The 25,768-nt window shown below is 47.8% G+C and overlaps 1 protein-coding gene across 4 annotated transcripts in view; it reads right to left on the bottom strand.

The window, feature by feature from the left end:
- MAP1B (microtubule associated protein 1B) overlaps nucleotides 1-25,768 on the bottom strand; it is an 89,044-nt gene that overhangs the window by 2,696 nt on the left and 60,580 nt on the right. Inside the window, exons 3-6 of one of the 4 annotated variants that reach the window (XM_065905662.1) lie at nucleotides 17,248-17,330; nucleotides 14,668-14,808; nucleotides 6,576-8,945; nucleotides 2,444-6,539 (exon numbers count right to left, since the gene is read on the bottom strand). In XM_065905662.1, coding sequence (XP_065761734.1) covers nucleotides 2,444-6,539; nucleotides 6,576-8,945; nucleotides 14,668-14,808; nucleotides 17,248-17,330 — 6,690 coding nt within the window. Of the gene's footprint in view, nucleotides 1-2,443; nucleotides 8,946-14,667; nucleotides 14,809-17,247; nucleotides 17,331-20,424; nucleotides 20,694-25,768 lie in introns of those variants that run through there. The other 3 variants (XM_065905663.1, XM_065905664.1, XM_065905661.1) reach the window with 3 other exon arrangements.

The raw sequence follows: 25,768 nt of genomic DNA, 5'->3' as shown, positions 1-25,768 counted from the left end.
GCATAGTTAAGCCATCTTAGTAATTCATGTTAGGATTTCATTTAAAAGCAATTTGGCCCACAGCTGAATATTATCCCCTCACATTTGATCTAGCCAGTGGTCAGATCTTAACATCATATGACCTCCAAGACCCTCAGCAACTCATTCTCATGCATAAACTGATGAAACATTATATTCTCTCCTTAGGACAGTCCTTTAAAATCGTATACATCTCTCCTTAGACAAAGTTTGGACACCAAACTTTAGCAACAGGAAGGTTCTGCAAGAGTCTGCTTTCTCTAGCCAATCAGAACATACCAGACTGAGGTAAGGGGTATGTCGCAGCCAAAATTCCCCCCAAGTCAGAAAGCCCGGGCAAAGTGAAGGTTCAGATTAATCTCAAAGTTTCTGTGTACCTTGTTTCTAGAATTGGCTTTCTGATTTGTTCTAATTAGAAGGATGAAACATTAACAGAACTAGCATTGTAAGGCAGTGGTTCTTCCTCCTGGCCACATAATTAGAATCACTTAGCATGCTTAATACAGATGCCCTGGCTTCACTGGGCTGGAGTAGGGCTTCACTGGCCTGGGTGTCATCATTTTTTAAAAGCATCCCAGCCAATGCTAAAATATGTATCTGGTTTGAGACCACTGCTGTGAAACCACTTAACATACTAGTGAGATCCTCTGTATTTAATCCTCTTTCTTTTCTCCATGGGATGTATAGAGACTGTCATCCCACAGTTAAAACCAGCCATGAACTGGTTTATTTTTATTTTGGAGGGCAGGGGGTAGTGAGAATCAGCCAAACTGGTATTTGGATAAACTGAATCATTTCATGAATAGATTAACCAGCCATTATAATGAACCTAAGCTAAAAGCCCTAAACATATTCATGTGTAAATCTCCCAAAGAATTCTGACTTGTAGCAGAGGTTTGTGAGTTACAGTTCATCTAATATTTTTAAATGCCTACAGTTTCCACTTGCACCTTGAACCACTCCCATTGACACCAAGTGAACATTGCTCATAGAAGCCCAAACTGAGAGAACCACTAGAAGTTGACCCAGGTTTGTTTTAAAATTAATTAATAGTGCAGTTATGTCTTTTAAAAAAATCTGTTGGGAAAGCATCTTCAATGTAAATTCAAATTAACTCACTTTACCTCAAAATTAAATGACAAAAAAAAGTGATAAAAGAATCAATTGTGTGGGCTATAGTGTAAGTTCATGAGTTTGGTAGCAAATTTCAGTTGTGTTTACATCTGTTTGAATGGATTTCATGTTTTCTCCTAAGTGCAGGTCATTGTCAAGTCCTTTAGATCAAGATTTATTATCTGGTGGTTCTATACTAATTCTAAGCATGAACAAATTCAGTTTGTTTTCTATGTGCAAATAAAAAGGAAATCTGATATGAGTCTTGAAGTTGATGCTTCACGTTGCTTAAAAGTAAAAACTTGTACCTGTAACTAGTACTTCCCTAAAGTATACTGAATTTTAGAGTCTCAGAGTTTCGTCTGTCAGATTTTCCATAATAAATCAAGAAAGTGTTGCTTATTTTTTGCTTTACATGTTTGTGAACTGTGATCTAAAACCCTCAAGGAACTATGTAAAGCAAATAAAATATATGAATTCAAATCCCTGTAATTGGTTTGAAGCAACAAAATGAAGCTGGGTCATCAGAAACCCGGATTCACCAAAAACCCAAATCATTGTCGAGAACTTGATAAGTCTAAGAATCTGAAGGCAGGGATGCCTGCTCCTGCCAAGTTGAATTTAAAACAAATTAAAAAACAAATTCTAAAACAAAATGTTGAGTCTCTATTAGTGAGGCAGTGTGGTCAGAATGGAATAAGTAGAGTCTTGGATGCTCTTTCCTCAATTTGTACTGGGTACCCAGTGGTCAACTGACCCCACTGGTTGATTAAACAGAGCATTGCCTTGAATGGAGATGCATCTCCAGCTGGGTGATTTAATTTTGAAAATATTATCATTTTAATTAGAATATTTTTATTTTAAAAAATGGAACCTAAACCTTGGACCTATGCTGTTTACTCCAGGCCTGCCTTGGAACTCTAGGTCTCCCTAGGCCTGTGGGAACTCCTGGCTCATGGCACCTCAGCTTGATTCTGGGGCCAGCACTGCTGAAGCCACTGTCAACAGAATCTTCCTGAGGAGCCTGAAACACACATCCTTGGTTCTGAAGATTCAGACAAGGCTGCAGTTTGGCAAAAGGGAGCAAACCCAGGGGTTGCATCTGGGAAATCGGAGCTACCCTGGGCTCCCCCAAGGTCTGTGGGCTACACTGGGCGGGGCTCTCTACCTTGTGGCAAAAGAAAATGGTGAAAGGAAGGGCACTAAGGTGTGCTCGCACCTCCCCAGTACAAAGTCAGGTGGAAAGGCAGAGGCTGTGGCTAAAAGTAGAACTGCAGTGTCCTGTACCAGGATGCCAACACCTCCCACCTACCTGCAGTTGCTGTCTTCACCGATTTGGATGTGGAGGCATTGGTGGCATTCTTGGTCTCCTTGTCTTTCTCTTCCCCACGTGCAGCTTTGACCTCAGGAGTGGTGTTGGTTTTGGTCGCTTTTTCCACAGATTCTTTCTTCTTAGGAGAAGCCACTCTGGACACCTTATCCGAGGATTCCTTCAAGGCCCCTGGCTTGGGTGAAGCCGCAGAGGGCTTGGACTTCCCATCAGCCTTCTTGACAGGTGAGGACGACTTGGTCTTTGTACCAGGCTTTTTGGTCTTGGTCTTCTCTTTCAGGTCTTTCTTCAGAGCTTTGCCCAGGTTCTGCTCGATGGCCAAGGCCTCCGGGTCCATCATGGACACGTCAGGGTGGCGTGGAGAAGGGCTGCGGTCCTGCATGGGGGCCGGAGGTGGATCCATGTGTTTGTAGGTGACGGTTTTGTCTGTGGGGATGGTTTCCGACTCATCTTCAGAGTCGATGTTGGCATCAGCTGTGATGGAGGGGCACTCCTCAGTCTCTGGAGGGACATCAGAGTCAGTCTGGGACGGGGCGGACTCGCTCACTGAGGTGGGAGGGGTTTCGTCACACTGTCGGCCCTGGGGCTTCCCTCCAGGAGGTGGCGGGGCTCCTCCTGACTGGGTGAGGGGCTTTTCTGATTCTTCAGTTGGCTCTTCACTGGCAAACCACTCGAGAGGATTGGGATTAATGAAGGAGGGTGAGAGCTCCGTCTTGGGATGCTTGTATTCGCAGGAGGACACAAGGCATAAGTCCACATCCTGGCGAGCCTCAGAGGGGGACTTCTTTTCGGCCATGTAGCACTGCTCTGAAGTCTCATAGGCATATGAAGATGCCTGGGGGGCTCGAGTGATTTTCTCTGGGGTCTCATAACAGTATGCAGAGGCATCTGGGGATCGAGTGGTTGTTGTCGATGTCTCGTAGGAGTAACTTTCAGACTCAGGGAAACCAGCAGTTTTCTCAGTGGTCTCATAAGAGTAGCCTGAATCCCTAAGTGTGTGGCCCCCCTCTTCAGAATCATCATAGCCATTGCTGATGTCATCCAGGAGCCTTTGAGATCGCTCAGTCTTTTCATAGCTGTAAGCACTCATTTCAGGGGTCCTTATGGTCTTCTCACTTATCTCATATGCGTACCCAGACTCTTCCGGGCTCCGGGTGGTCTTTTCAGTAATCTCATAGGTGTAGCCACCATCTTCAGGAGTCTTGGCGGTCTTCTCCATGGTCTCATAGGAGTAGCTGCTGTCACATGGGGATTTGGTGACGCTCTCGGTCTTCTCATAGTAATAGCCACTCACATCTGGGCTCCGGGTGGTTTTCTCATAAGCCTCATAGTCATAACCTTCTTCATCTGGGGACCTGGTTGTTGTCTCAGACTTCTGATAAGTGTAGCTGAAGTCTCCAGGTGTCTTCCCTCCAGTATCCTTCTCCATGACAGGTGTGGTCAAATCTCTATCCAAGGCTAGGTGGTGCGGCATCGTATCAAATAACATGGAGGCACGGAAGCCATAGGGCTCTGCGGACGCTGCATCCATCGGTGGGGGAGAGGCACTGTGGCACGCTGCTGTGCTCTCTTTGACTGCAGAGGTAGAATCTGAAAGACTAGGGGAATACAAAGGAGAGGATTCTCTCGGGGTGAGTGGAGAGATATCAGATTTAGGGGAGAGCTTCTCAGCTTCCAGACTCTGCACTTTTTCAGAGGTGAGTGAGGCATACAAGGATATGTCTCTGGGAGGAACAACATCGGACAGAGTATCTTCTTGGAGAGGAGATGCTATCTGAGAAGGGGTGTGAGCAGAAGAGGTGGATGGGGAAGCCTCCACCTGAGACACCGAGATGAGCTCAGAGAGATCATTATCTTGGGTATAGGACGGCTCCTCTGTTGGTGGGATCTTATGGGATAAACTAGAGTCCTGCATGTCAGAAGGACTGTAGTCCACCTCGGTGGGCCCGTTTTCAGTGATATGAAGCATGCCTGCACCCACTGTAGGGTGATCGGGAGACTGACGACTGAAGTCCATAGCAAGGGAGTGCTCAGGGGACTCCTGGCCAAATTCAATAGACATTGAGGATTGTTCCGACCTGTGATCTTGAACCGGTGTCTGAGACTTGGCTGTTTTAGGGGAGAAGTCTGGTGGAGAAATTGACATTGGTCGTGGGCATTCTTCTTTTGATGGAGACATTTCTGTTTCCTGGAAAGTGGTGGGTGTTTGCACAACAGACACGGAAAGAGAGTCATCTACTTCAGTGGAGTGTGGGGATCCAACCTCGGCGTGCAGCGAGGGAGACACATCGTCTGTCGTTGGCTCTGGGAATGAGCTCGTGGCCACAGAAGCTGTGGAGACCGAGGCCACACCCTCCATATGAGAGTATGTGTCTTCCACTACCCCCTCATCGACAGGGGTAGCTGACTTGTCTGAGACGGTGCCTTCGGAAATGGACATCTTCGTGTCTTCTTTAAGAGATCCAAACTGACTGACATCTATTTGTGTAGGAGAAACATCTCCTCCTAACTTCCTTTCATCTAAGGTCAGTCCTGCTTGAGAACTCATGTCTTCAACATCATCAGTTTTCTTTTCTTGACCAAAGTCTTCCTTTATTGGTATAAAATCTGTGCTTTTCCCTTCCTGTTTGTCTTGGAAAAGACCAGTGGAAGTCATGTCAGAAACTGGGCTTATTTGGTCTGGAGAGGCTTCTTTTCCATCCTTTCCTTCAAAGGGGCTTTCGGTACCTCTGCCAGGAGCCCTGTCATCTGCACTTAGGAAACTTTCATATGCAGACTCGGATCCAATTAGGGGAGGGCTCCGTAATGGAGACAAAACTTTTTCAATAGGAGATTCTGAGTCAGGCACGGGTTCATCCATGGGGCTTATGGAAGCCCTTTCACTTTCATCTTTGGCATCACTGAATTCAAAGCTCACCGGGACTGCTGCTGGTTTTTCAATGACCTCTGTGGGAAGGTGGCTAGATTTCTCTTCAGTTGGAGATTGGTAGTATGGTGTGTGGCCAGCACTGCCAGTCACAGACTGAGATGGAGACACCACTTCCAGGGTCTTATCCTCAGGACTGGCACAGTGTTCTTCCACTACTTCCTGGGTCACCTCAGGAGACACTGGGACAACTTCTGCCTCTGCTGAGACTTTAATCTCATTAGGTGTCAGGGAAAAGTTCACACTACGTTCACCCAGGGGGGTCTTTTCTATGGGCGATGGCGGAGATGGGCTCAGGGATGGGCTCTTGGGTGGACTGAGTTTTTCATCCAAAACTGGTGAGACCGTGTCTTTGATCTCCAGCATGGCACTAGCTCTGGCATCTTTCTCTTCAGAGTAGTAGGCCTCGCGTAGAGCAGATCTGCTGAATTTGTCTTCCTCCATGGAGGAGGGTGGTGAGATGGTAGAGGCTGAAGCATTGTAGTCCCTCCCATCAGTGGCATCTGTTTTTGACCCATCAGAAAGTCCATTAAGAGATGTCACAGCAGGTTTGGCATATTCCTGAGAATACAATGAAGACTCGTATTTGGTGATATTTACAAATTCTTGAGACGGGGATTCGGTCTCTTCATTGTTGGTCTCGTCACTCATCACGTCTCGTGGAGTAGACATCTCATCCATAGGGGTGGGCTCACTGGATATCTCAATGGTAGACTGGGTGTAGCCGGAGGTGGCCGTGAATTCTTCAGGCTGGTCTTCCCGATTCTCCTCGTCAGAGGCAGTGGCCTCGCTCTCCGAGCCTCCAGGTAAAGTCTCATCGTGAATGGAAGAGGCAGGTTCTCGGACAGGAGACTGGGCTCCCACTGGCTTGGGGGACGTGGTGAGGAACCCATACTGGTCCTCGGTACGGCTAGCCTCCGCAGCCTTGTCCACCACAGCCATCACGTAGTCTTCCGCTTCAGCCTTTTCGGGCTCGTAGTCTTCCTCTCTGGCGTCCTCGGCTCTGTCCTCCTCATCCCCCTCCTCCTCAGACTGCTCGGCCTCTCCCTTCTCCAGGGCCTCGTCCATGTCTTCCTCGGCTCGGTCGTCAGCACTGGCCACAGACGCCCTCTTCTCCTTGACGTGCACGTCCGCCTCGGCCTTGGCGCTCTCCTCCTCCTCCGCCAGGCTGTGCTTGGGCGTGCTCACACGCACCTGGTCCTCTGCATCCTCTTCCGCTTCCTCCGCCTCTTCAGTTTCTGCCTTCTCTTCATAGTCTCCAGTCTCAGAGGACTCCTCGAAACCTGCTCCCTCATCTTCAAATTTTTCGGTGTCCTCCACCCCCTGCTTCTCAACAGGCTCCAGCTCCTCGGGGGTCTGCTCACACTCCCCTTCCCCTTCAGTGGTGGTGATTCCCTCATCGGGGGACTCGGCGGGGCCTTTGATGACTTCGGTCTCTTTCTGGATGACATAGGCTTCGACGGGCTTGGTTTCCTTCAGTTTCTCTTCATCCTCGATCAGCTCCAGCTGAGGCTTGATATCTTTCGCGACATCGACCTCTTCAGCCTTCAGCTCCTCAAAGTCCTTGGTCAGATCCTCGGGGGACGACATGAGGGACCTCTCGGCCTCCAGTTCTTTGGCGGGGCCGGTGGTTGCTAACCCAGCCACGGCTGCTGCGGCGGCCACGGTGCCAAGGGCTGCGGCCGCAGCCTCTGCAGTCTTGCCTTCCTTCTTGACCACTTTAATCTTCCCCTTCTCCTTTGGCTTCCCAGCAGCCACGGACTCTTTCTTGACAGGCTCTTCCTTCTTGGGTACTTTTGGTTTTAATGCAGCCGGTTTTTTTGCTTCAGATACAGGAGTAGGTGATTTCTTTGTGTCTTTAGGAAGTTTCTTAACTTCTTTTTTGGGTTCCTTTTCCTCCTTTTTAATTTCCTTCTTTTCCTCCTTCTTCACCTCCTTCTTGGCTTCCTTGAGTGGGGTTTCTTTCTTAACCTCTTTTTTGATTTCTTTTTTCTCTTCTTTCTTGATTTCTTTTTTGACTTCCTTTTTCACCTCTTCCTTTTTTGGTTTTTCCTCCTTCTTGACGGGTGTTTTGTCCTCCTTCTTAGCCACTTCTTTCTTTGGCTTTTCCTTTTCCTTCTCCTCTTTCTTCTCTTCGGGTTTTGGCTTTGTCTCCTTCTTCACTGTCTTCTCCTTGGCGACTTTGGGTTTGACATCTGTGCCCTGCTTCTCGGCGCCCTCAGCTTTGGCCGGGGGCAGCTCTTCTTTGCTGGGCGTCTCCTTTTCTGTCACTGGAGGTTTGGTCTCGGTTTTCACAGGTTTGTCTTTTTTCACCGTCACCTTTTCTTTGCTTTCAACCTTGGGTGCTTTTTCCAGCCCTTTTGTGACTTCAGGGGTTTCTTCTTTTGACTCCTTTCGCACAGTTTTGCCAGGGAGTGGTTTTGCGGCTGGTTTCAAACTCTCGCGGCTGTCAGCCCTCTGTTTCAGCTTTACTTGTTTCACAGCAGGGGTGGCCACCTGGCCTGTGAGATCCTTCTGGGTGGCCAGCGGCTGTTTCAGGAAGTCCAAATGTTTGAGCTTTTCCAGTCCTTCCAGGATATTGTATTGGGTGCTGTTGCCAGGAAAGAGAACTCGGATGATCTTCTCTGCAGGGTTCGCTGGATGCCACACGATCAAAGATGACACTGACGTTAAGTAGGAAATTGGGATGTCTATTTCTTGACCATTAGGCAGGATTAGTTCGGCCTTGTCTTTGTTGGTGCCAGTCCACTGCTGCATGAAATACTGCATCTCCTTGCTGCTCTTGACTGGGTTAAGCACATACATCTCCAATTTACCAACTCCCATTTTTTGGAAAAGAATGACAGGATCGATGGTATTGCCTACGCTTCTGAACAGAGGTTCTGGCTTCATGGACAATTTGTTTAGGTACTGGAGAGTGAAGCAGGCTTCTTCTATGCTTCTCTTCATCTTGATGTTTGGCTCTGGGTTTTTCAGATTTTCAGGTACATTGAGAAATACAACTCCTAAGTCGGGAGAGATGAGGTTTTTCATCCAGTCACTATTGGTGGTGGAGCCCTGGGACTGTTCCTCCTCCAGCTCTGCAATTTTCCGTTGGAGCATGCTGTTTATTCCAGGCAAATTGTCGTCCCCAATGTGGGTGAGCAGGATGGAGTCCACTCGGTCCAAGTGTCGGATGAGCTTCCAAAAGCAGGATTTTCTTTCGGAGCCTCCGTTGATGAGCATATTGAATCCGTTCACTGCAAACAGTGCAGAATCACCCCTCCCTCCTGGAAAAATGTAACAGCAGGGCTTGGAGAGCTTTAAAAATCCACCTGATGTGGGGGGTTCTAGGATGTCAAAGGGAGACGGGACTTCCACAGATTCCGAGAGATACTCAGTAAACTCAGAAAGTCCTTCCATTTCTGGCAATATAGACGCTGAGTTGAGTTTAATATTGATGAAGTCTTGGAGATTGTGTCTGTCAAGATTGGAGTTTTTCCAGTCCCCTTCTTCGGGACAGAAAAGGGTTAAGCTGGCTTTGTTGGCAGGATGGGTGGTACTCAGTAATTCCCCAATCTGGGATTTTTTAAAAAATGATAAGAAAAAAAGAAAGAAAAAAAAAACGGTTTAAGTGACTGTCATCACTGATCCAGCCCCTCCATCTATTACTAGGTATTACAGGATCATCAGATGCACACAGGGCAAATGTCAGGTGTTGGTAGGTAAATATTTCCATACTGGTAAGCTAACAGCCTCTGTCCTGACTGCTCCTTCCATTCCCTTCTGCCTTCTCCGTGCCCCCTGCCCCCCCACCTCAGACCTCGCCACCATCTGTTCTTGCCCCGCAGGGGATCTTCAGAATTCTGCTCAGCTTCTAAGGCCAGTGACCGTCTGGATGATCAGTGCCTATGTGGTTATGAAACACTTTGCACAGCACCCCTGGGTACTTGCCATGCAACAATGCCCTTTAAAAAGTAGTAAACTATCACAGGAGAAGGCTAGGTGAGTCATTTCACCACTGATATAAAATGTTTTCTTTTATTCCACTGGGCCTGGCTAAAAGGACTGATGACACATTAAAAGAATTTAGATATAGTGCACATGGTGTCAATATTTAGAATTTGGTAGGTAGAGAAGAACAAAGTTCGCTGGCTTTTTTTTGCACCTTGGAGACAGGAAGTTATAGACTGCACATTGATACAAAAAACTACTGGTTCTGGCATCAGTTCACACTATGTAAAGTATGAGTGGTTCACCCAGCAGACTTTCTGCAGATACAGATACTCTGAAACCGTGATGGTTAGAGCAGTTGGGTATTACACGAGCAAGTAGCCAGATCTGTCCCCCATTTGCTCCTGTTTGAATCCAAGGTGGGATGTTCTGTTACATTCTAACTCCTATTTTTTTCAGGGCACGCCGGGCCTGAGTGGCTAAAATCAAATTCAGCTGAGAGGTGTGGCAGGTAAAGATATGATCCAGCTGTGTATAGGTGGTATTCAGTCACTGGCTCTTTCTATGTGAAGCAGGTAATCACCAAGCTCAAGGAGAAGGTAAAAGGATTTAAGGAATACCTCTGTCCCTTCGGCTTTTCACCTCTACCCAGAGAGCCCCTATGAAACAAAGGAAATGACTCCCAAAGAAAACAAGGCTGCACAGAATTCTTAGGAAGTCAAGGGCCTTAAAAAACAGCCAAGAGGCTGGTGAATGGAAAACTGTGATGTACAGGAGAAAGCACAAAAGAAAGTCAGCAGTGCCCAGAGATAGAAAATCCACTTCTTTTGGAGAAGCAACAGCGCGCTATGCACAAGACAAGAACCCAGCCCATCAAGGAGGAAGAGGAGTAAGTACTATGACCTTGGAGCAGCCCCCAGAACTGACTTCCAGACCTGTGCCAGCACACGCGCTGGAGAGAGGGGGTCCTCAGGGGCAGAGACTGGGTGTCACAAGTGCCCACTCAACCAAGGAACAGATGAGAGCAACGAAGAAGAGCCAACAACATGCGGAGTGACCGGGAAACCTGTGAATGTGTCTTAGACTTGGAAACTGAGGCCTTCTCTGAAAGAATCTGGAAATTATCATAGTAAATGGTAGCTAGTAGAGCCCATTATACCAGAAGTTCCTGAACAGGAGGAAACACATCTTCTCTCTACATCTTTTTATCTTTGTTTCCCCAGTATACCATCAGGTTCAGTAGATGCTTGCTGAGCTGTGCTGAACTTGGCCAATTCAGTACATGCTCTCCTCCTGAAGTGGACATTTGGGAAGTGACCAGAGCGCATGAGTACTTCTCAAGAATATTGATTGCTACCCCCCCACCTTGTTCTTACAAAAATGAATGGGAGACAGTACTGGAAGAAATACTGTTCAGGGTAAAGATAGTCCTTTTTGTTAATTGCCTTTTCTAATTAAGTGCAGGCATACTGGAAGAGGAAGGAAGATATAGGAAGTAAGTGACTATGCAGATAATATTAATGAAATAAGAGTGTAATTTCTAAACCATACCCTACTAACTACATTTCCTTTTGATTAGATTATGTGCTTGGCTAATGAGGAAATACAACAGACAGTGTATCTCTGGGATTTAGCAAGATGTTTCAAAGGATCTCTGAACATTGTGACAGTAGCTGAACTTAGAGCTGCTGGTTTGTGTCAGCCTGGAAAGGGGTCTGTGATGGGCTCATTTATGTCCTGTTGGTACTGACTTGAATGAAGATGGTGGAGGCAGGCTTATCAGATCTGTGGATAGCATGAAAACAGGAAGCCTTGGAAATGTGGGATGGCAGAATTAAGACATTTAGAAAAGCTCTTGACATTGGAATGATGATGGCTAAGTCAATTCTTAACAGAGGCATTCTAAGGGATAAATGTAAAGTCCAGTAAACCAGGTGGGAAAGTAGGATTGGGAGAGGGGGTGTGTATCAACAACATCCATAGAAAATACTCAGAGATTTTAGTTGACAGTGAAGTGCCTTTATCATAAGGCTTAAAGAAGCTTAAATTTCAAGTCTCCTCAGTGGTCTGGTCCCCTCCCAAAGTCCTGTACTTAATTATTTATCAATAATTTTCTTCTTTTTCTTAAAAGGAGCGCCCTCCCCCCCAAATTATGTTAATTATAGAGCTCCTCAGAGCCCTCCTTCATTAACATTTAATGGTGGATGGTGATGGTCAAAAGTTACTTTTAGATTTATTGAAGATTATATTGAAAACTATAGAAGTCACTAACTCTCACAATCCTAACCTGGTCAGTGACCCCAGAAGTTTGGTATCCAGTGAGTCATAATGTTTTAGAGAAACTGGACCAAAAACAAACAAAGTAAAATTGCTGGTTCCTTCTCCTTGGACACAGCCTCTGAATGCTAGACCTGGGCCCCTTTCTCTGCTAACACATTTCTCCCTTTAGATTATGTCATCTGCTTTCTAACATGCTGGTGGCTTCCACGTTAACATCGCCAGCCCACTCTCCATCCCCCAGGCTCTGGACCCTGCATGTGATTGTCTGGTAACGCCTAGGCACTGAGACATGGCCAAGGCTGAGCTCCTGAATTTCACGCATCTCCACCCCTGTGCCTGCTTCCTACCAGTGGACAGTGGTCAGAGAATGTAAGGACTTTTAATATCTTGGTTTATGAAGAACACTGAGTAGAACTAAGAATGATAAACCTGCAGGGGAAAAAAAATTGGCAGTAAAGGGCGTCTAAGATCTAAGCCACTGTCAGGTGGAAAAGGGATCACATTCCTTCCTTGAAGATAGGATGAGACATATAAGGAAAAACTTCCCAACAGAGAGACTGAAAAATGTCCCCAGGAGATGGTGACTTCACCATCCTCAGCTTGAGGGAAGGGATGGATTAGCCAGATGACTATCCTATCTGTAGGTTCTGGTTTTGTAGTTGATCTCCAATGACTAAGACTCCCCAAAGCTGAAGCTTAAAATGTACCGATAATTCTGTTATTCAGCCCATTTATTTTTAGCTATTCTTGGGTTGTTTTTTTTTTTTTTTTTAATGTGTCATTTTGTTTTTGGCAAATTGTGTTTCTGGTTTCTCTGGAGTGACTAGTATGTTTCAAGGACTAAATAAAAGGAACAAAAGTAGACACCAAACGGCCTTTAAGATCCATCAGTTACTGAGTCATTCTGGCCTCAAAACCTTTCCCCAAGGCAACAATAAGGATCAGAGCTCTAAAAAGCCGCTAACCATTGGCCTAGTCCCATGGTTTCCAGTCCACTTTGGCTATGGCATCCTTTCTCCAAAGTCCAGAATGCAAAAAAGATAAAGGCCCAGGTGCTCTGGTTGGAACAAGGGGAAGAAAGTAAATTGAACCTATGTATTTCCCTTTTCTTGTCTTCCCACAGCACCCCAATACCACTGACCTAGTCTATAAGGGAAAATCCTAGAGATCTTTTCATGTGTGTTAAGCAGCAATGTTCACAACACTGTGCCTTATTTAAAGACATTTGGGGTCCAGATGGGTGAGGGTTGTGATGCCTCCAGATTTAAAATTCCAGCAGTGACAAACCCTTTCCTTTACGTATGTCCTCAATTCTATTTTACTGCCAAAAAGACAAACCTATGACAGGGGTTGACACTAACCTGGAACAGGAATGTAGGAGAGGCACCCATGCGCACATAAACAAGCTGTGGGTGCAGGACTGAACCCAACATGGGGAAGCCAGGCAGTGGCCCACCTGCACGTAGGACTGGGCCCCGGGGCTGGCTCCAGGCCTCTGCAGCCCTCTCTCTTGCCAAGGTGCTGACAGCATGTGTGACCTCTTAGCTACCAGACAAATCCACAACATGAACCTGGGGACACAATCCTGCAAAAGATTCTGACGTTACGGTGCTCATCCACCCATCTCAAGGCAGTGGGTAGAGTGAGAATTAGTGCCCTGGATTGGGCACCTCAATGCCATGGAACAAGGTTGTGTCAGGCCTTTCCTAGGTGTGGGCACCATAGATACAAGACGATCAAGACACGCAGCCTGAACTCCAGCAGCCCTGGAGGAAGACAGGGGACAGCTCTGCAGAGACACAGGGCCAGGCCTCCCTTGTGAGGTGGTAACGGTGGGACCAGCTCAGGGCGCCCACAGCAAGGAGGGACCCCAAGGCTATCTGCCTTGGGACCCAGATGACATCACAGCTTCTGAAAGCCGGAGCTTCAAATGCCAAGTAAAATGTTCCTTTTTATTCCTCCCCAGTAGCGGAGCAACACAGTGATGTCATCCCACCAGTCTTTTTACAAAAAGCCTCCAGGTGAGCCTAATGAAGCTGGGCAGTTTACTTACAGCTCTTGCCAGTGATGGAAAGTACACAGAGGCCTCTCTGTGATTTGCAGGGCCAAGGAAGATTAAATGCAGAAAGACAGATGGCCTTTCCCAACACCCCCGAGACTAAGAGGCCGCCCTCTCAGGAAGTTCTCAGGAAGATGGTTTTAAATAGATGCTGTAACTCCTGTCAGCACGTCCCTCGACCTCTCCCTGTAGAAGTCTGCTATCAGCCACGGGCAGCCCCAAGCGGCTATGCTGACAGCCCCAAGTTGTCACTCTAACTAGGAGACAGAGGTGCATTATTTTGGAAAGAGAAGTTTCCCAACCAGATAAAATTCTCAAGCAGAAATAACCAAATTAAAATCTTTGATTTGACCAAACAATACTATCATCCTGTTGGTTTCAATACTTCATCATGTATCACCTTGAGTAAGATATACTCATTAGACGTGTTAATGATCAGGCTTCAGTCCAACTATTCTGACCCTTTTACTCTTCGGGCGTGGACGTGTCCTATGGATGCACCCCATTTTCCTACCTGCCTCCTTTCTTGGGCTACTCAAGCAGCCCAAGCTCAAATACTGGGGCCAGGCATTAAAAGTAAGAGAAAACAGAAATAATTTGACCAAGAAAAGTTAAGTTACAAGCACTAAAAGAGACCAAGGCAGTTAAATCCTCCCCCTAAAGAGATCTTTGGGGTATTCTCTCAGAAAACAGGCAACCTGGGCCTTCTGGTGGGCTCTGTCGTTCCAGGTTCCTCCATCATCTCTGCCATCTGTAAAATGATGACTGTTCCATCCCCCGCCTCCATCGGGCAATCAGAATGGTTCCAATTAATTATAGAGACGAGTGCTCTAAATTCCTCTGGTGATGAGCCACAGGACCTTGTACCACGTGGCTTTGCTTATTTCAAAGGAGTAGGACACCCCATCCCCTCCTCCTATCTCCCGTAAATGCTTTCAAAGATCAGCCTAAGGCTACAACAATAACCGAGCAACTGTAAAGCATGGATACTCCCAGACAGGAGCCTACCTCTTGATCAGTGAAAATCTCTATGAAGTTCTGGAAGGAGAAAGAGCCGGACTGGAGAATGAGCTCTCCGGTATTCTCAAAGCACTGCCCCGTCAGCACGAGCAGCTTGTGTCGGGCGGCGTCCGTGATCATTAAGCGCACCTGGAAGGAAGCGTGGGGAGTACTGAGCCGTGGTGGGCATCGGCCCCCCACCCGCAGGCCCGGGCTGGCCCTGGGAGCGCCTCCGGTTCCTGACCAGCGAGAATCACTCACTTCCCGGTCTTCACACCGGCCCGGGGTGTTGGACAGAGCCGGCGACTGCGATCACCAGCTGCCCGTGAATGCCCCTTCCAAGTCTGGCTACAGCCGAGACGGGAGCAGTAGCTGGCTCTCCCCTCAGTCTCCGCGTCTTTCCAAAGCAGTCTGCACAGCTGGCCGTGGTTCGCTGCACAGCTGTGCCTGCTGGCAGCGTGCAGTCTGCGAGACACGAACATCTCACAGGCTGCCTCACCAAGTACAGGGCAGGTCCCCCAGCTGCTCCTCGGGAATCACAGGGCTCCAAGGAGGGTCCCAAGTCAGCCCCTCCCAGCCAGGACCCCTTTCCTGCCAAGAAGACACACAGCTCCGAAAGCAGTCTCCACTGGCATCAGGAGGGTGCCTGATACTGATCTTGAACATAAATAGAAGGCCACCCTGATTGGGAATCTTTTAAACAGACTTGTGAACCGTTTGCACGAAAGGACTCTCTGTTCTTTTAAATGAAAGGGAGCCAGCCTGTCCTTCAGCAGAACCACCGCTCCAAACACCAGGTTATGCGTTCTAAGCCCGACTCAGTTCAGCACAGAGTGACTGCCAGGCATCATGCGAGGCGCTGGTGGAGGGAATGGACAGTAAACAGGACGTGACCCACTGTCCCCACGAACCCCGCAGTCCAAGGAAGCGCACGTGTACCAAAGTCATTGTTCCAGCCCCATCTGCTCCACAGGTGAGCCTGGGTTCTGCAAAGAAATTCCTTATTTTTTCCTTCTCCATTTCTCACAGCTATTCCAGGCAATCTGCCTGTACATATATTCAGCCTCCAGCTTTTTTCCAAGTTGTATCTACTTCCTGATTCTAATAGCCAGGGAGACCACTAGTGCATCATTTGCCTCAATCTTGTACCTTCACGGATTGTCAAAGAGGTCCTGGTCAACCAGAGCAGACGACATGGGATCAAAGCAGGCTATGTGACAACATCCACAAAGGGCAAACAACCCAAATGTCCATCAACTGATGCATGGATAAATAAACATCGTGTACCCATACACTGGAATAGTATTCTGTCATAAAAGGGAATGAGGTACTGATATAGGCTACACTTGGATGACTCTGGAAAATACTATATTAAGTTAAATAAACCCAACACAAAAGGCCACAGATTGTATGATTCCATAATCTGAAATATTCAGAACAGGAAAATCCATAGAGGTAAAAAGTAGATTAGTGGTTGCCAGAGGTTATGGGGGGATGGTGACTGCTAATGGGCTTGGGATTTTGGGGGGTGGTGGATATGTTCAGCAATTAGATGTTGATGACAGTTTCACAATATTATGAATATACTAAACCCCAATGAATAGCATACTTTAAAGGGATGGATTTTATGGGTGTGAACTGTATCTCAATTTAAAAAAAGAAAGCAATCTATAGTCACAGAGATGCTCAGTGTGGGCAGAAAAAATGCCGTGGATAGTGGAGGCACCTGGGGCTGTGGCTATTCTGATATTCAAGAAGCAATTCAACCCTAAAGGTACCAAATTGCAGTAAAGACACTGGGAAATGGAGATGCATCAATTCCTCTGGCCTGGGGACTAAAGATTCTTGGTGTTAGCCTAGTTCTGATCTTACAGTAGGCTCTGAAATAGCCAGTTACTCTCTCCGGCAAAAGTTTTATATGGTGGCAATAAAAACAGTAAGAAGAACGGCCAACATTGATGTTTTGGTTGCCGTGTGCCATGCTCTGTTCTGATCACTGAACACGTCTGGACACATCACTAAATGCAAGCGCTATTAGCATCTGCATTTCACAAAGACAGAAACTGAGACAGAGATGGTCAATAACTTGCCCAAGGCTACCTGCTAGTGGGTGGTAGAACCCAGGCAGCCTAACGGCAGAGCCCATATTCCTGACCACTGTGCTATCCTGCCTTTCAACCGTGACCAGGGGCTGGGCAGGATGTGCTGAGAAAGCTTGCGTCTGAGAAGCCTTTTCTCTCCACACTTGGGTCACAGCCGTCTCAGCCTGAAGGCTTGCATCTAATCACCCTGCGACATCCCAGCCAGACTCCACAGCAGCAGCACACCCTCTGGGTACCCCCAGCATTCCATACCCCTCACCTCTACAGAACCCTACGGTCTGGCCAGCGTCCTCCACGCTGTCCTTATTGAAAGGGGCAGTCTCAGGTGGTGCTGATGCAGAGAACCAGCCTCCGGCCAGGGCCACAGAAGCACCCCTGGACCCAGAACTTGCTCCCCCTCCTTATCCCTCTTCACCAACTGCCCCATCCCCTCTCATCAGCTGGGGCTCAGTCCACTGTGTGAGGCTCCACAGATCCACATGCTTACCTCAGTGCTGACGGCTTCATCTGAGGGGTTGATCAGGACCACTGTTTCTAAAACGTCACTTCGGTGATGAAGGATCTTTTGTCCTGCAGGCACAGAAACAGACAGAAGAGACCGTTAGCTTTCTCCGGATTAAAACCACCCCGCCTGCCTCTGGGGCAGCAGAGGCATCGCCGCTCAGGGCACCAGGATTCTCCACTGTCCTGGGAAACACAATGGGTGTCACTAAACAAGAGTATAGCCCCGGCAGGCTCCTCCCGAGCTGGGTCTGTGTGGTCTGGGGCTCTGCCGGCTCTCACAACCCTCTAGTTGTCAGGCCTGATCGCCAGGCTGCCTGTGTGTGAAGGGCGGGTTTCATCTGAGACAAGGGGTGGATGCCAGGAAAACTCAACGGGGCTCTCCACATCCCCTTTCTCATGGTAATTGGGGATGTTTCTCCGTATCAGCCTTTCTTCTGGTGAGAACAGTGCTGAGATTAATTAGGAGCCTTACTGTGAAATGAATGACATCCAGAAACCCAAGCTAACAATTAGCCCAACAAGCAGAATGGCTGTCTGAGGCGGGTTATAGTCTGCTGCAGTATTTATTCATTAATTCACTCCTAGAAAACTACAGGAACTGTGAGCAAATAAAGATGGAAGAACAACTCTCCCTCTGGACAGGGTGGACAAAAAAAAAGCAAAGTGGATGGAGAACATAAGACCAAGGTGATGGGAGAATGAAGGAGCCTGTCTAAGGAGGGCTGAAATCCTTGCAGGACTTTTGGCTCCACATCCCTGGCTCCCCACATCTGAAAGGTTTTAGGAACAGCATGTGGCTGAAACCCCCTCCAGCAGGGGTGGTCTGGGACCTACAGATGACCTCCTACAAGCCTGTCCTTCCTCAGGCAATGAGATGAAAGGGATCAGGTGGATGTGTGGTCAGGGTGGGTGCTATATGCACTGCCAGTGGGTGATGGAGCAAAGGGTGTCCCTCAGCCAGCCAGCTGGGAGACATGTGGTTGGGAGGGTAGACAAGCGAGGAAAACAAAACTCTGGGGACAGGAGGAGCTGGAATGGAATCTGAGGGAGACAGACACCAGAGGACAGTATACAAGACAGAATGACGGAAGAGCAACTGCTTTCCAGGAAAACATCAACCGTTCTTCAAAAAGCTAAAACAGAATTTCTACACGGCCTAACAGTTCCATTTTTCGGTGGATTGAAAGTATTAGGTTGGCCAAAAAGTTTGTTTCGATTTTTCTGTACCACCTTATGGGAAATCCCAAATGAACTTTTTGGCCAATCCAATAAGAACTTGAAAAGGTACTTGTATATCGATGTTCATTGCAGCCTTATTCAAGATAGCCAAAAGGTGGGGCCAACGCAAGTGTCCACTGATGGATGACTGGATAAGTAAATTATGGTCTCTCCATTCAATGGAGTATAACTGGGCCATAAAAAGGAATGAAGTTCTGATAGTTCAACCAATACGAAGCTTGAAAACATTATGCCAAGTGAAATAGGCCAGACACTAAAGGACAAATAACTATATGATTCCATTTACATGAACTACCTAGAACAGGCTAATTCACAGAGTCAGAAAATCAGAGATTACCAGAGGAGGTGGGGGATGGGGAGTTACTGCTTAATGGGTACACGTGTCTCTTTGGGGTGATGAAAAAGTTTGGGGAATAGCAATGGTATTGCATAACACTGTGAATGTAATTAATGCCATTTAGAAATGGATAAAATGACATATTTTATATTTTTTATATATTTTACCAGAAATTCTTAAAAAATAATGCAGTGTATCAAAACCATTGAAGAACACACTTTAAAGGGGTGAATTGTATGGTGTATGAATTGAATCTCAACAAAGAGGTTAAGAAAAACAGAAAGCAACTTTAGTCAGGGCTTTTTTGCTTTATATCATCAAATACCAGAAGTACTACAGAAACATAACATGTTGAAATACTTAGCACCATCACGCTGGCAAGTCCATCCTCCTCCATGGTCTTATCATTGCTAACAGCTAATATTTACCAGTAGACCCCACATTAGAAATGGAAGAAGCCCAAACTAAACAATAATGGGGTCAGGCACTGTCTCAAGCACTTCACAAGTACGAACCCATTTAGTCCGCAGACGAGCTCTGTGACTTAGGTACCACGCTTATCTCCTTGTACTGTTGAGGACAATGAAGCCTATAGAACTAGCCCCAAGTCACAGAACTAAGACGTGGGCAAGCCGAGCCCTGCATCCAGGCTACAGAGTCCACCGCTTCACTGCGCTGCGGATGAGGGTTTGGAAGAACAGACATGGCACAGACATTGAATGCCAGGGGAGAGCTTGGCATTCAATGCCAAGGGGAAGATCCAGAGGAATAAAATCAGAGATGTGCTGAAAGAAGCAAGCCTTCAAAAAGCATTAGGAGAAGAATATTGGCCAAAAGAAGGGGGGAAAGGACGAAGACAGAACACCCACCAAAAAAGAGGGTAAAGTTAAGGAAAAATATATGATATTTCACTCCAAATGCATGAACATGAAGAAACAATGTCACACAGTTTGAAGAGGTGAAGGACTGAGTCTCAAGAAAAATAATTCAATTAAGTCATGGGAAAGAACATTTGTTTATCACGAATGCTCAAGTCTGTAATTTTCTGGACATGGCTTTCTGGCTTAGTTTTTGCTTTTGACAAGCATGTGCATTTCAAGCTAAAGCAAAAAAACATCAAACTGAATACACAAATCATAAAATGACAACCAGAAAAACATAAAAAACCCTCCCTTTTTCAGGTTCTTCCATCAGTGGCCTCCCTGAAACAAAGACTTCAGGAGCTTCAGGGACACTTAAGTGGAGATAAAACTAGGCAAAAGCTTAAGACGAAGGAGAAGTGAATGTTCATCTCCTTGATCAGACTTTTGACTCTTTTCTGCACCCAAAGCCTCAGAAAGCGTGTTGCCAGGGTAGGAGAGGCCATGGCTCTGTTCTGCAGGAGCCCATAAAAGCAGATCGAGCAAGGCACCCAGAATCAGCTCCCTCTCCAGAACCCCTCTCTCGCCTAAGCAATCTACACAATACCCAGACCCTGCTGAGCACGCCCTTCCCAGGGCAGGTCCAGGCACAGCCCAGCACCAGCCTCTTCCCCAAACACGCCGTGAGGACCGGATGCTGAGCTCCCCGGAAGCAGGTTCTTACCATCCTCAAGAAGTTCCTCTCCTCTTTGGCTTCATCACTTGCAAACAAAACAAATGCCATGTGACAGCTGCCATTTACCTCTATCGGTCCAAGTCAGTCTGGGGGCCTGTTGGCTCAGGAATTCAACCAAAGACGTTTTTTCTGCCCATCTTTGGAAATACTGACAACAATGACACAGACATGCACCAAGATGCCATGGCTGCTTTCTTCAACAAAAGCCTTTTTATAGGATCAGATTTGAACGAAGGAGGGGATTTAGAGAGAGAAAGCTTCAAGCTCTCATCACGGCCAACTGTTGGCCAGTTTCTCGCCCCAGACCGACGACGTAACCGGGGGCCGGGCCTTCCTGGCATCTGGCGAACCCCGGGCCTGCACGAGGGGCCCGTGCCGTGCCCCCACCCTATGCCAGCTCTCCTGGCGGCAGGCAGCTCTGGGCTTAGGCTGCTGGGCCGCTCACAAAGTTGCATATTTGGGGAGTGTTTCACCCTGGGAAACGGGCCAGGCATTCTGAAGGAGAGGCCACCACCCTCGCCTGCAAAGGTCTCATTGAGCTGCTTCAGAAAAGAAGTTCCCAGGAAAGAGAGACAGCAGAGTGGCAGCCTCTTTCGGCCCCGGAGCCGGCATTCTCCAGCAGCAGCTCACAGGGAGACCGTCAGGGGCCCAGAGGGACGGTCAGGTCACCTCAGCCCTCGTCTCGGGGAAGCAAAAGCAGGGGCTGGAGATGGACCGACGGGGTCACTTATTACTGTGATAAGGAAAAGTCTTTGAGGACTTCCCTACGAAACTCAGGGCAATTGTGAAGGCTGCATCCTGGGCGGCAGGGAGGGGCTGTTATGCGACAAAAAGGGGTCTGCTCCACCTTGGAATCAAAAGAGGAAGGCCCAGGGAGCCCCGAAGCTGCAGGGCCCTCACACACAACGGGACTTTTGTCTGCGTGCTCCCAAAGGCTCTGCTGAAACTCAGTAAGCCTGTATGTTTCAGTTACTGCTGGGCCTTTTTTTAATTACTGAAATTCTGACTGATTAACTCTATGTCTTTTAAGGATGGGCTGTTTCAGTGGTTTGCGTTTGACTATATTCAGGTGATGCTAAAATCTTTGAAAGCAAAACATCATTTTCTAGGTATATAACTTTTAGGATGCTTATAGGGTCTTGTCTCCACAGACAGACACAAACACACACACACACAGGCTCTCTCCTGGTTTCATAAAGGGCTGACGATGGCTAAATTTAAAAAGACACGTACTATCTATTGAGGCACAGCCAGAAGCAAGCCCCATAAAACCCAAAAGCCCTCTCACCCGCACACAGCTGGCCCTTCTCTCCCACACACCTCAAATGTCGGCCCCAAAACAGTGGCTGAGGAGGCTGCAGCATCCCTGACGCCAGAGCAACACCAGCAACGGTCTCAGCAGCTGCTTAAAGAAACAGCCGAGCACAAAGGATGGCGTGCGGTCCGAGCTGCAGGAGCACTGAGGGGGGGAACCCTTGTCTAAGTAACAACTCGCAATGCTGAAACCTCCCAAACTGTCTCTAAGAGGATGACAACTGCATGTCTTGAGGATGACTCTGTCATTTCCATCTCCATTAATAATCACAATGCAGAACCTTATCCTGACAACTTGCTTTTCCGAGAAAATGAACATATGCAAACATAACCAAGAAATGGGTGTGAAGAATCAAGACTGCTTCGGTACCCTTTCAGTAAGGAGTGGGTGACGAGGAGGGCCGTGCATCACTGATACAGACGGGCCAGGAGAAGGGTCCTCCGCCCACAAGTCCTCCAACTCCTGGCCCTGGGGAAAACCAGAACGGACTCTTGGGTTTCTGGTACCGGCACTTCCGCAAGGCCATGAGAAATGGTGCCTCTCCCGGGGGTGCCCATAGGAGGACTCGGGGGAGGATTTGGGAAGAGACCCAGGAGCATACCTAACAGAAGCCTCTCCTGGTTCGCTACAATGAGAAATCACCTTGGGGGAGAGTATGACCACGAGGCAGGCTGGACAACTCAGCACTTCACCCCTGCCACTGTCCAACTCTTTGCAACCCCATGGACTAGCCCGCCAGGCTCCTCTGTCCATGGACTTCTCCAGACAAGAATACTGGAGTGGGTTGCCACTCCCTTCTCCAGGGGATCTTCCCCACCCAGGGATCAAACCCGGGTCTCTGCACTGCAAGTGGATTCCCTACCCTCTAAGCCACCAGGGAAGTGCCCCCTGCCAGTGAGACACCCTTAAAACACGGTGCTAGGAGACTCGGTACCTCCTGATTCCACAGTCCCCAAAGGCCCACAGCGTCAGGGCCGACCGCAGCGCACCGGCCATCAGGGAGACACACACACGCACCCCTTCCCCAGGCAGTGAAACTCCGGACAGGGCGTGTATTCCACAGGCGCCCTCACACATCCAAACCAACCCTCATCTTGCTCATCTTTGCTCTTTAGCTCTCAACCTGGGGCTGGGAAGAGGACTCTTTCAAGGCTGGGTGTGTCTGTCCCAGAGGCAACAGGGAAGGAGGAGGCAAAGACAGCAGTGGCATGACCCAACCCTGCCAGCTGGTTTTCAGGTCACACGTGTGTGGGAGCACCTTCCATGTGCTTCATGCTAGCCCACCTGGATCAAAAAACATACCTAAGTTAAGGCAGATTCATGGAAGCGAGAACATTCCACTCTGATCAGCAGAGAGCCCATCACGAGAACACAGCAGTAAGCCCTTCTGGTGTAGAGAGCTTCAGAGTTCCAGCCTTGTCCTCTGAAGTGATGGGAGCAGACACTCTGTTCCCCTCTTGATGGACCAAACATTCAAGGTCTCATGACTTGCCCATGGCCTCACAGACGGTACAGGCAAGCAGGCCTGGGACCCGTGTCTCACGCTGTGCTGCCACTCACAGCCAAGGCTGCGACACAGTCCCCTCCTCCCTCTTTTCCCAATCCACCTCGTCCAAAATAAAGGTTTTCAAGTTGTGATGCCAAGACTCTGGTTTGTGAGAGGTAAACAGGGAGGCTGGGTCAGCCCTTGGCCAGCCAGTGCCTGCCCGCTCGCCCTGCAGAGGGCACGCTGGCTCCCACACACAGCCCCAGGCCAATCCCCTCTTTGTTTCCTCTGAACAATCGGAGCCCAGTTCTCTCCCACCTTCTCCCTGATATTCCTGGAAATGGCCTTTCTTTTCTGTTGGGAATAAATTTGTTTTGTTTCTGCATTTGTTTCGGCAGCTGATATATGCTCCTGAGTGTCGTGTCACTCTCTAAGTTTTCAGTGTCTTTTTAATTCCATTATAAATAAGAGTTCAGGAGACTTCATAAATAATAAAATTAAAATAAGTTAAAATCATTGCTTGGGAGCTTTTCTTTTGCAGAACCTTAGATATCTTTTACATTACAGAGAATTCAGTTATTACAGAATATGAGTCTATTCCTGTTTTTCTCCACATTTCCTGGACTGAACTGTTTTTCTTTTTGGTCGTCATTTGGTTTTCCTTATGTCTGCTGGTCCTTCCATGCCATCATTCTCTTGGGTTCTCTGCCATCTTTTGTTGTATGTTTCTCTGTCCTTTAAATGCCCAGAAAAGCAAACAACCCAAACTGCCCAGATTGCCAAGGTTCTCACACCCCAGATGTGTTCACCGCACAAAGATGTGTACACCCTTGCTCCTGGGGACAAGGGGAGCCTTCTTTTGCATTTCCACCCCATCCTGTCCCAGCTGCTCACACTAGGAGCACAGCTTGTGGGGAAACGGGGTGCCAGGGACGACAGGTCCGATTCCTTCTGCAGGGTTCTCGGTGTACCCTTTTCCTAAATCCTCCTTTCGAGGTTTTCTCCTACCCAAGCCCGTTCTCCTTGGTAATCTTCCCTTTCCCCACTCCCTTTTCTAAAAGGTCTCAAGCCAGAGAGATGAGAATCCTAGCTACCAAGGCTTAGAAGTGGAAGAAAGGCATTTGTCTACTTTTTCTTTGTCTCTACTTTATGCTCCAGCTAAAAGAAGTAGAAATAAATCTTAGAGATGGTGTTGATGAAAAACCACTATAATATTGTAATTAGCCTCCAATTAAAATAAATTAATAGAAAAAGAGATGCCAATTAGAATAAATTAATAAAATATTGTAAAGTAATTAGTCGCCAATTAAAATAAATTAATTTTAAAAAAAGAGATGCCAATTAAAATAAGTTAATAAAAAAGGAGAGATGCTGGCTTCCTGGAGAACATCCACAGAGAAAACAGGAGTGCCCAATATTGCCACCAGCTGAGGGTGATAAGATAACCTGAAGGTTGTTTCTTCACAATGTAGAGATTCTACAGATTTTTTTTAAAAAAGCAAACCTTGTGAAGGGCAATCAGGGTGCCAACTCCAGAGATCAAATCTACCTAACATTCTACCATTTGCAAAGTGCATTCCTCCATGTTTGCACATTTAAACCTTGAGGAAGATGTTCCAAGTCTTATGGACCCGGTTCTCTGGGCTACCGGAGAAGGCAATGGCACCCCACTCCAGTGTTCTTGCCTGGAGAATCCCAGGGACGGGGGAGCCTGGTGGGCTGCCGTCTATGGGGTCGCACAGAGTCGGACACGACTGAAGCGCCTTAGCAGCAGCAGCAGCAGCAGCTCTTGGCTACAACAAGGTTGGAGGTTTGAGTACCCTGTTCTCAACACAACCTGCTGCAGATGAGAAAAATGCATATGCTCCTCACGCATGAGACAAGAGTCCCTTCTGCCTCTAAGAGGCAAGGCTGTGTGCCGTGCTTAGTTGCTCAGTCTGTCCAACTCTTTGTGACCCCAGGGACTGCAGCCCGCCAGGCTCCTCTGCCCATGGGGATTCTCCAGGCAGGAATACTGGAGTGGGTTGCCATGCCCTCCTCCAGGAGATCTTCCCAACCCACGGATCGAACCCAGGTCTCCCCATTGCAGGCGGATTCTTTACCATCCACCAGGAAGATGCAAGGAGTCAAGGAGAAAACCTCCTACTCATGAGCCTTGAGAACTTGCCAGTCCTGTGGCAGAAGGAACCAAAATGTTCTCATCTCACAGAATGGGGGGGACTGAAGGAGTCCTGGTGAAGTTCCACCTACCCCTCCCTCTAGGGGAGAGAAAGCTGAGCCTCAGCCCCGCAGCCGAATATCATAGGTGACTGATGTGTTCCTACAGCTGCCAAAGGCAATTCCTCTGCATACTGCAGACAGTTGTTCCAGCTGGTGTGTGCGGTAGATGCTAAAATACTAACACTCCCTTTTACTGTGATGCACTTCATGGCTTATAAAATCTTTTTATTTGACTGTTATCTCAGAGCATCACAAAGATCAGTTCAGTTCATTCGCTCAGTCATGTCTGACACTTCGCGACCCCAATCACA

This window comes from Muntiacus reevesi, chromosome 14, assembly GCF_963930625.1.
Source record: "Muntiacus reevesi chromosome 14, mMunRee1.1, whole genome shotgun sequence".
Taxonomy (NCBI): Eukaryota; Metazoa; Chordata; class Mammalia; order Artiodactyla; family Cervidae; genus Muntiacus; species Muntiacus reevesi.
This window is presented reverse-complemented; position numbering and strand designations above follow the sequence as displayed.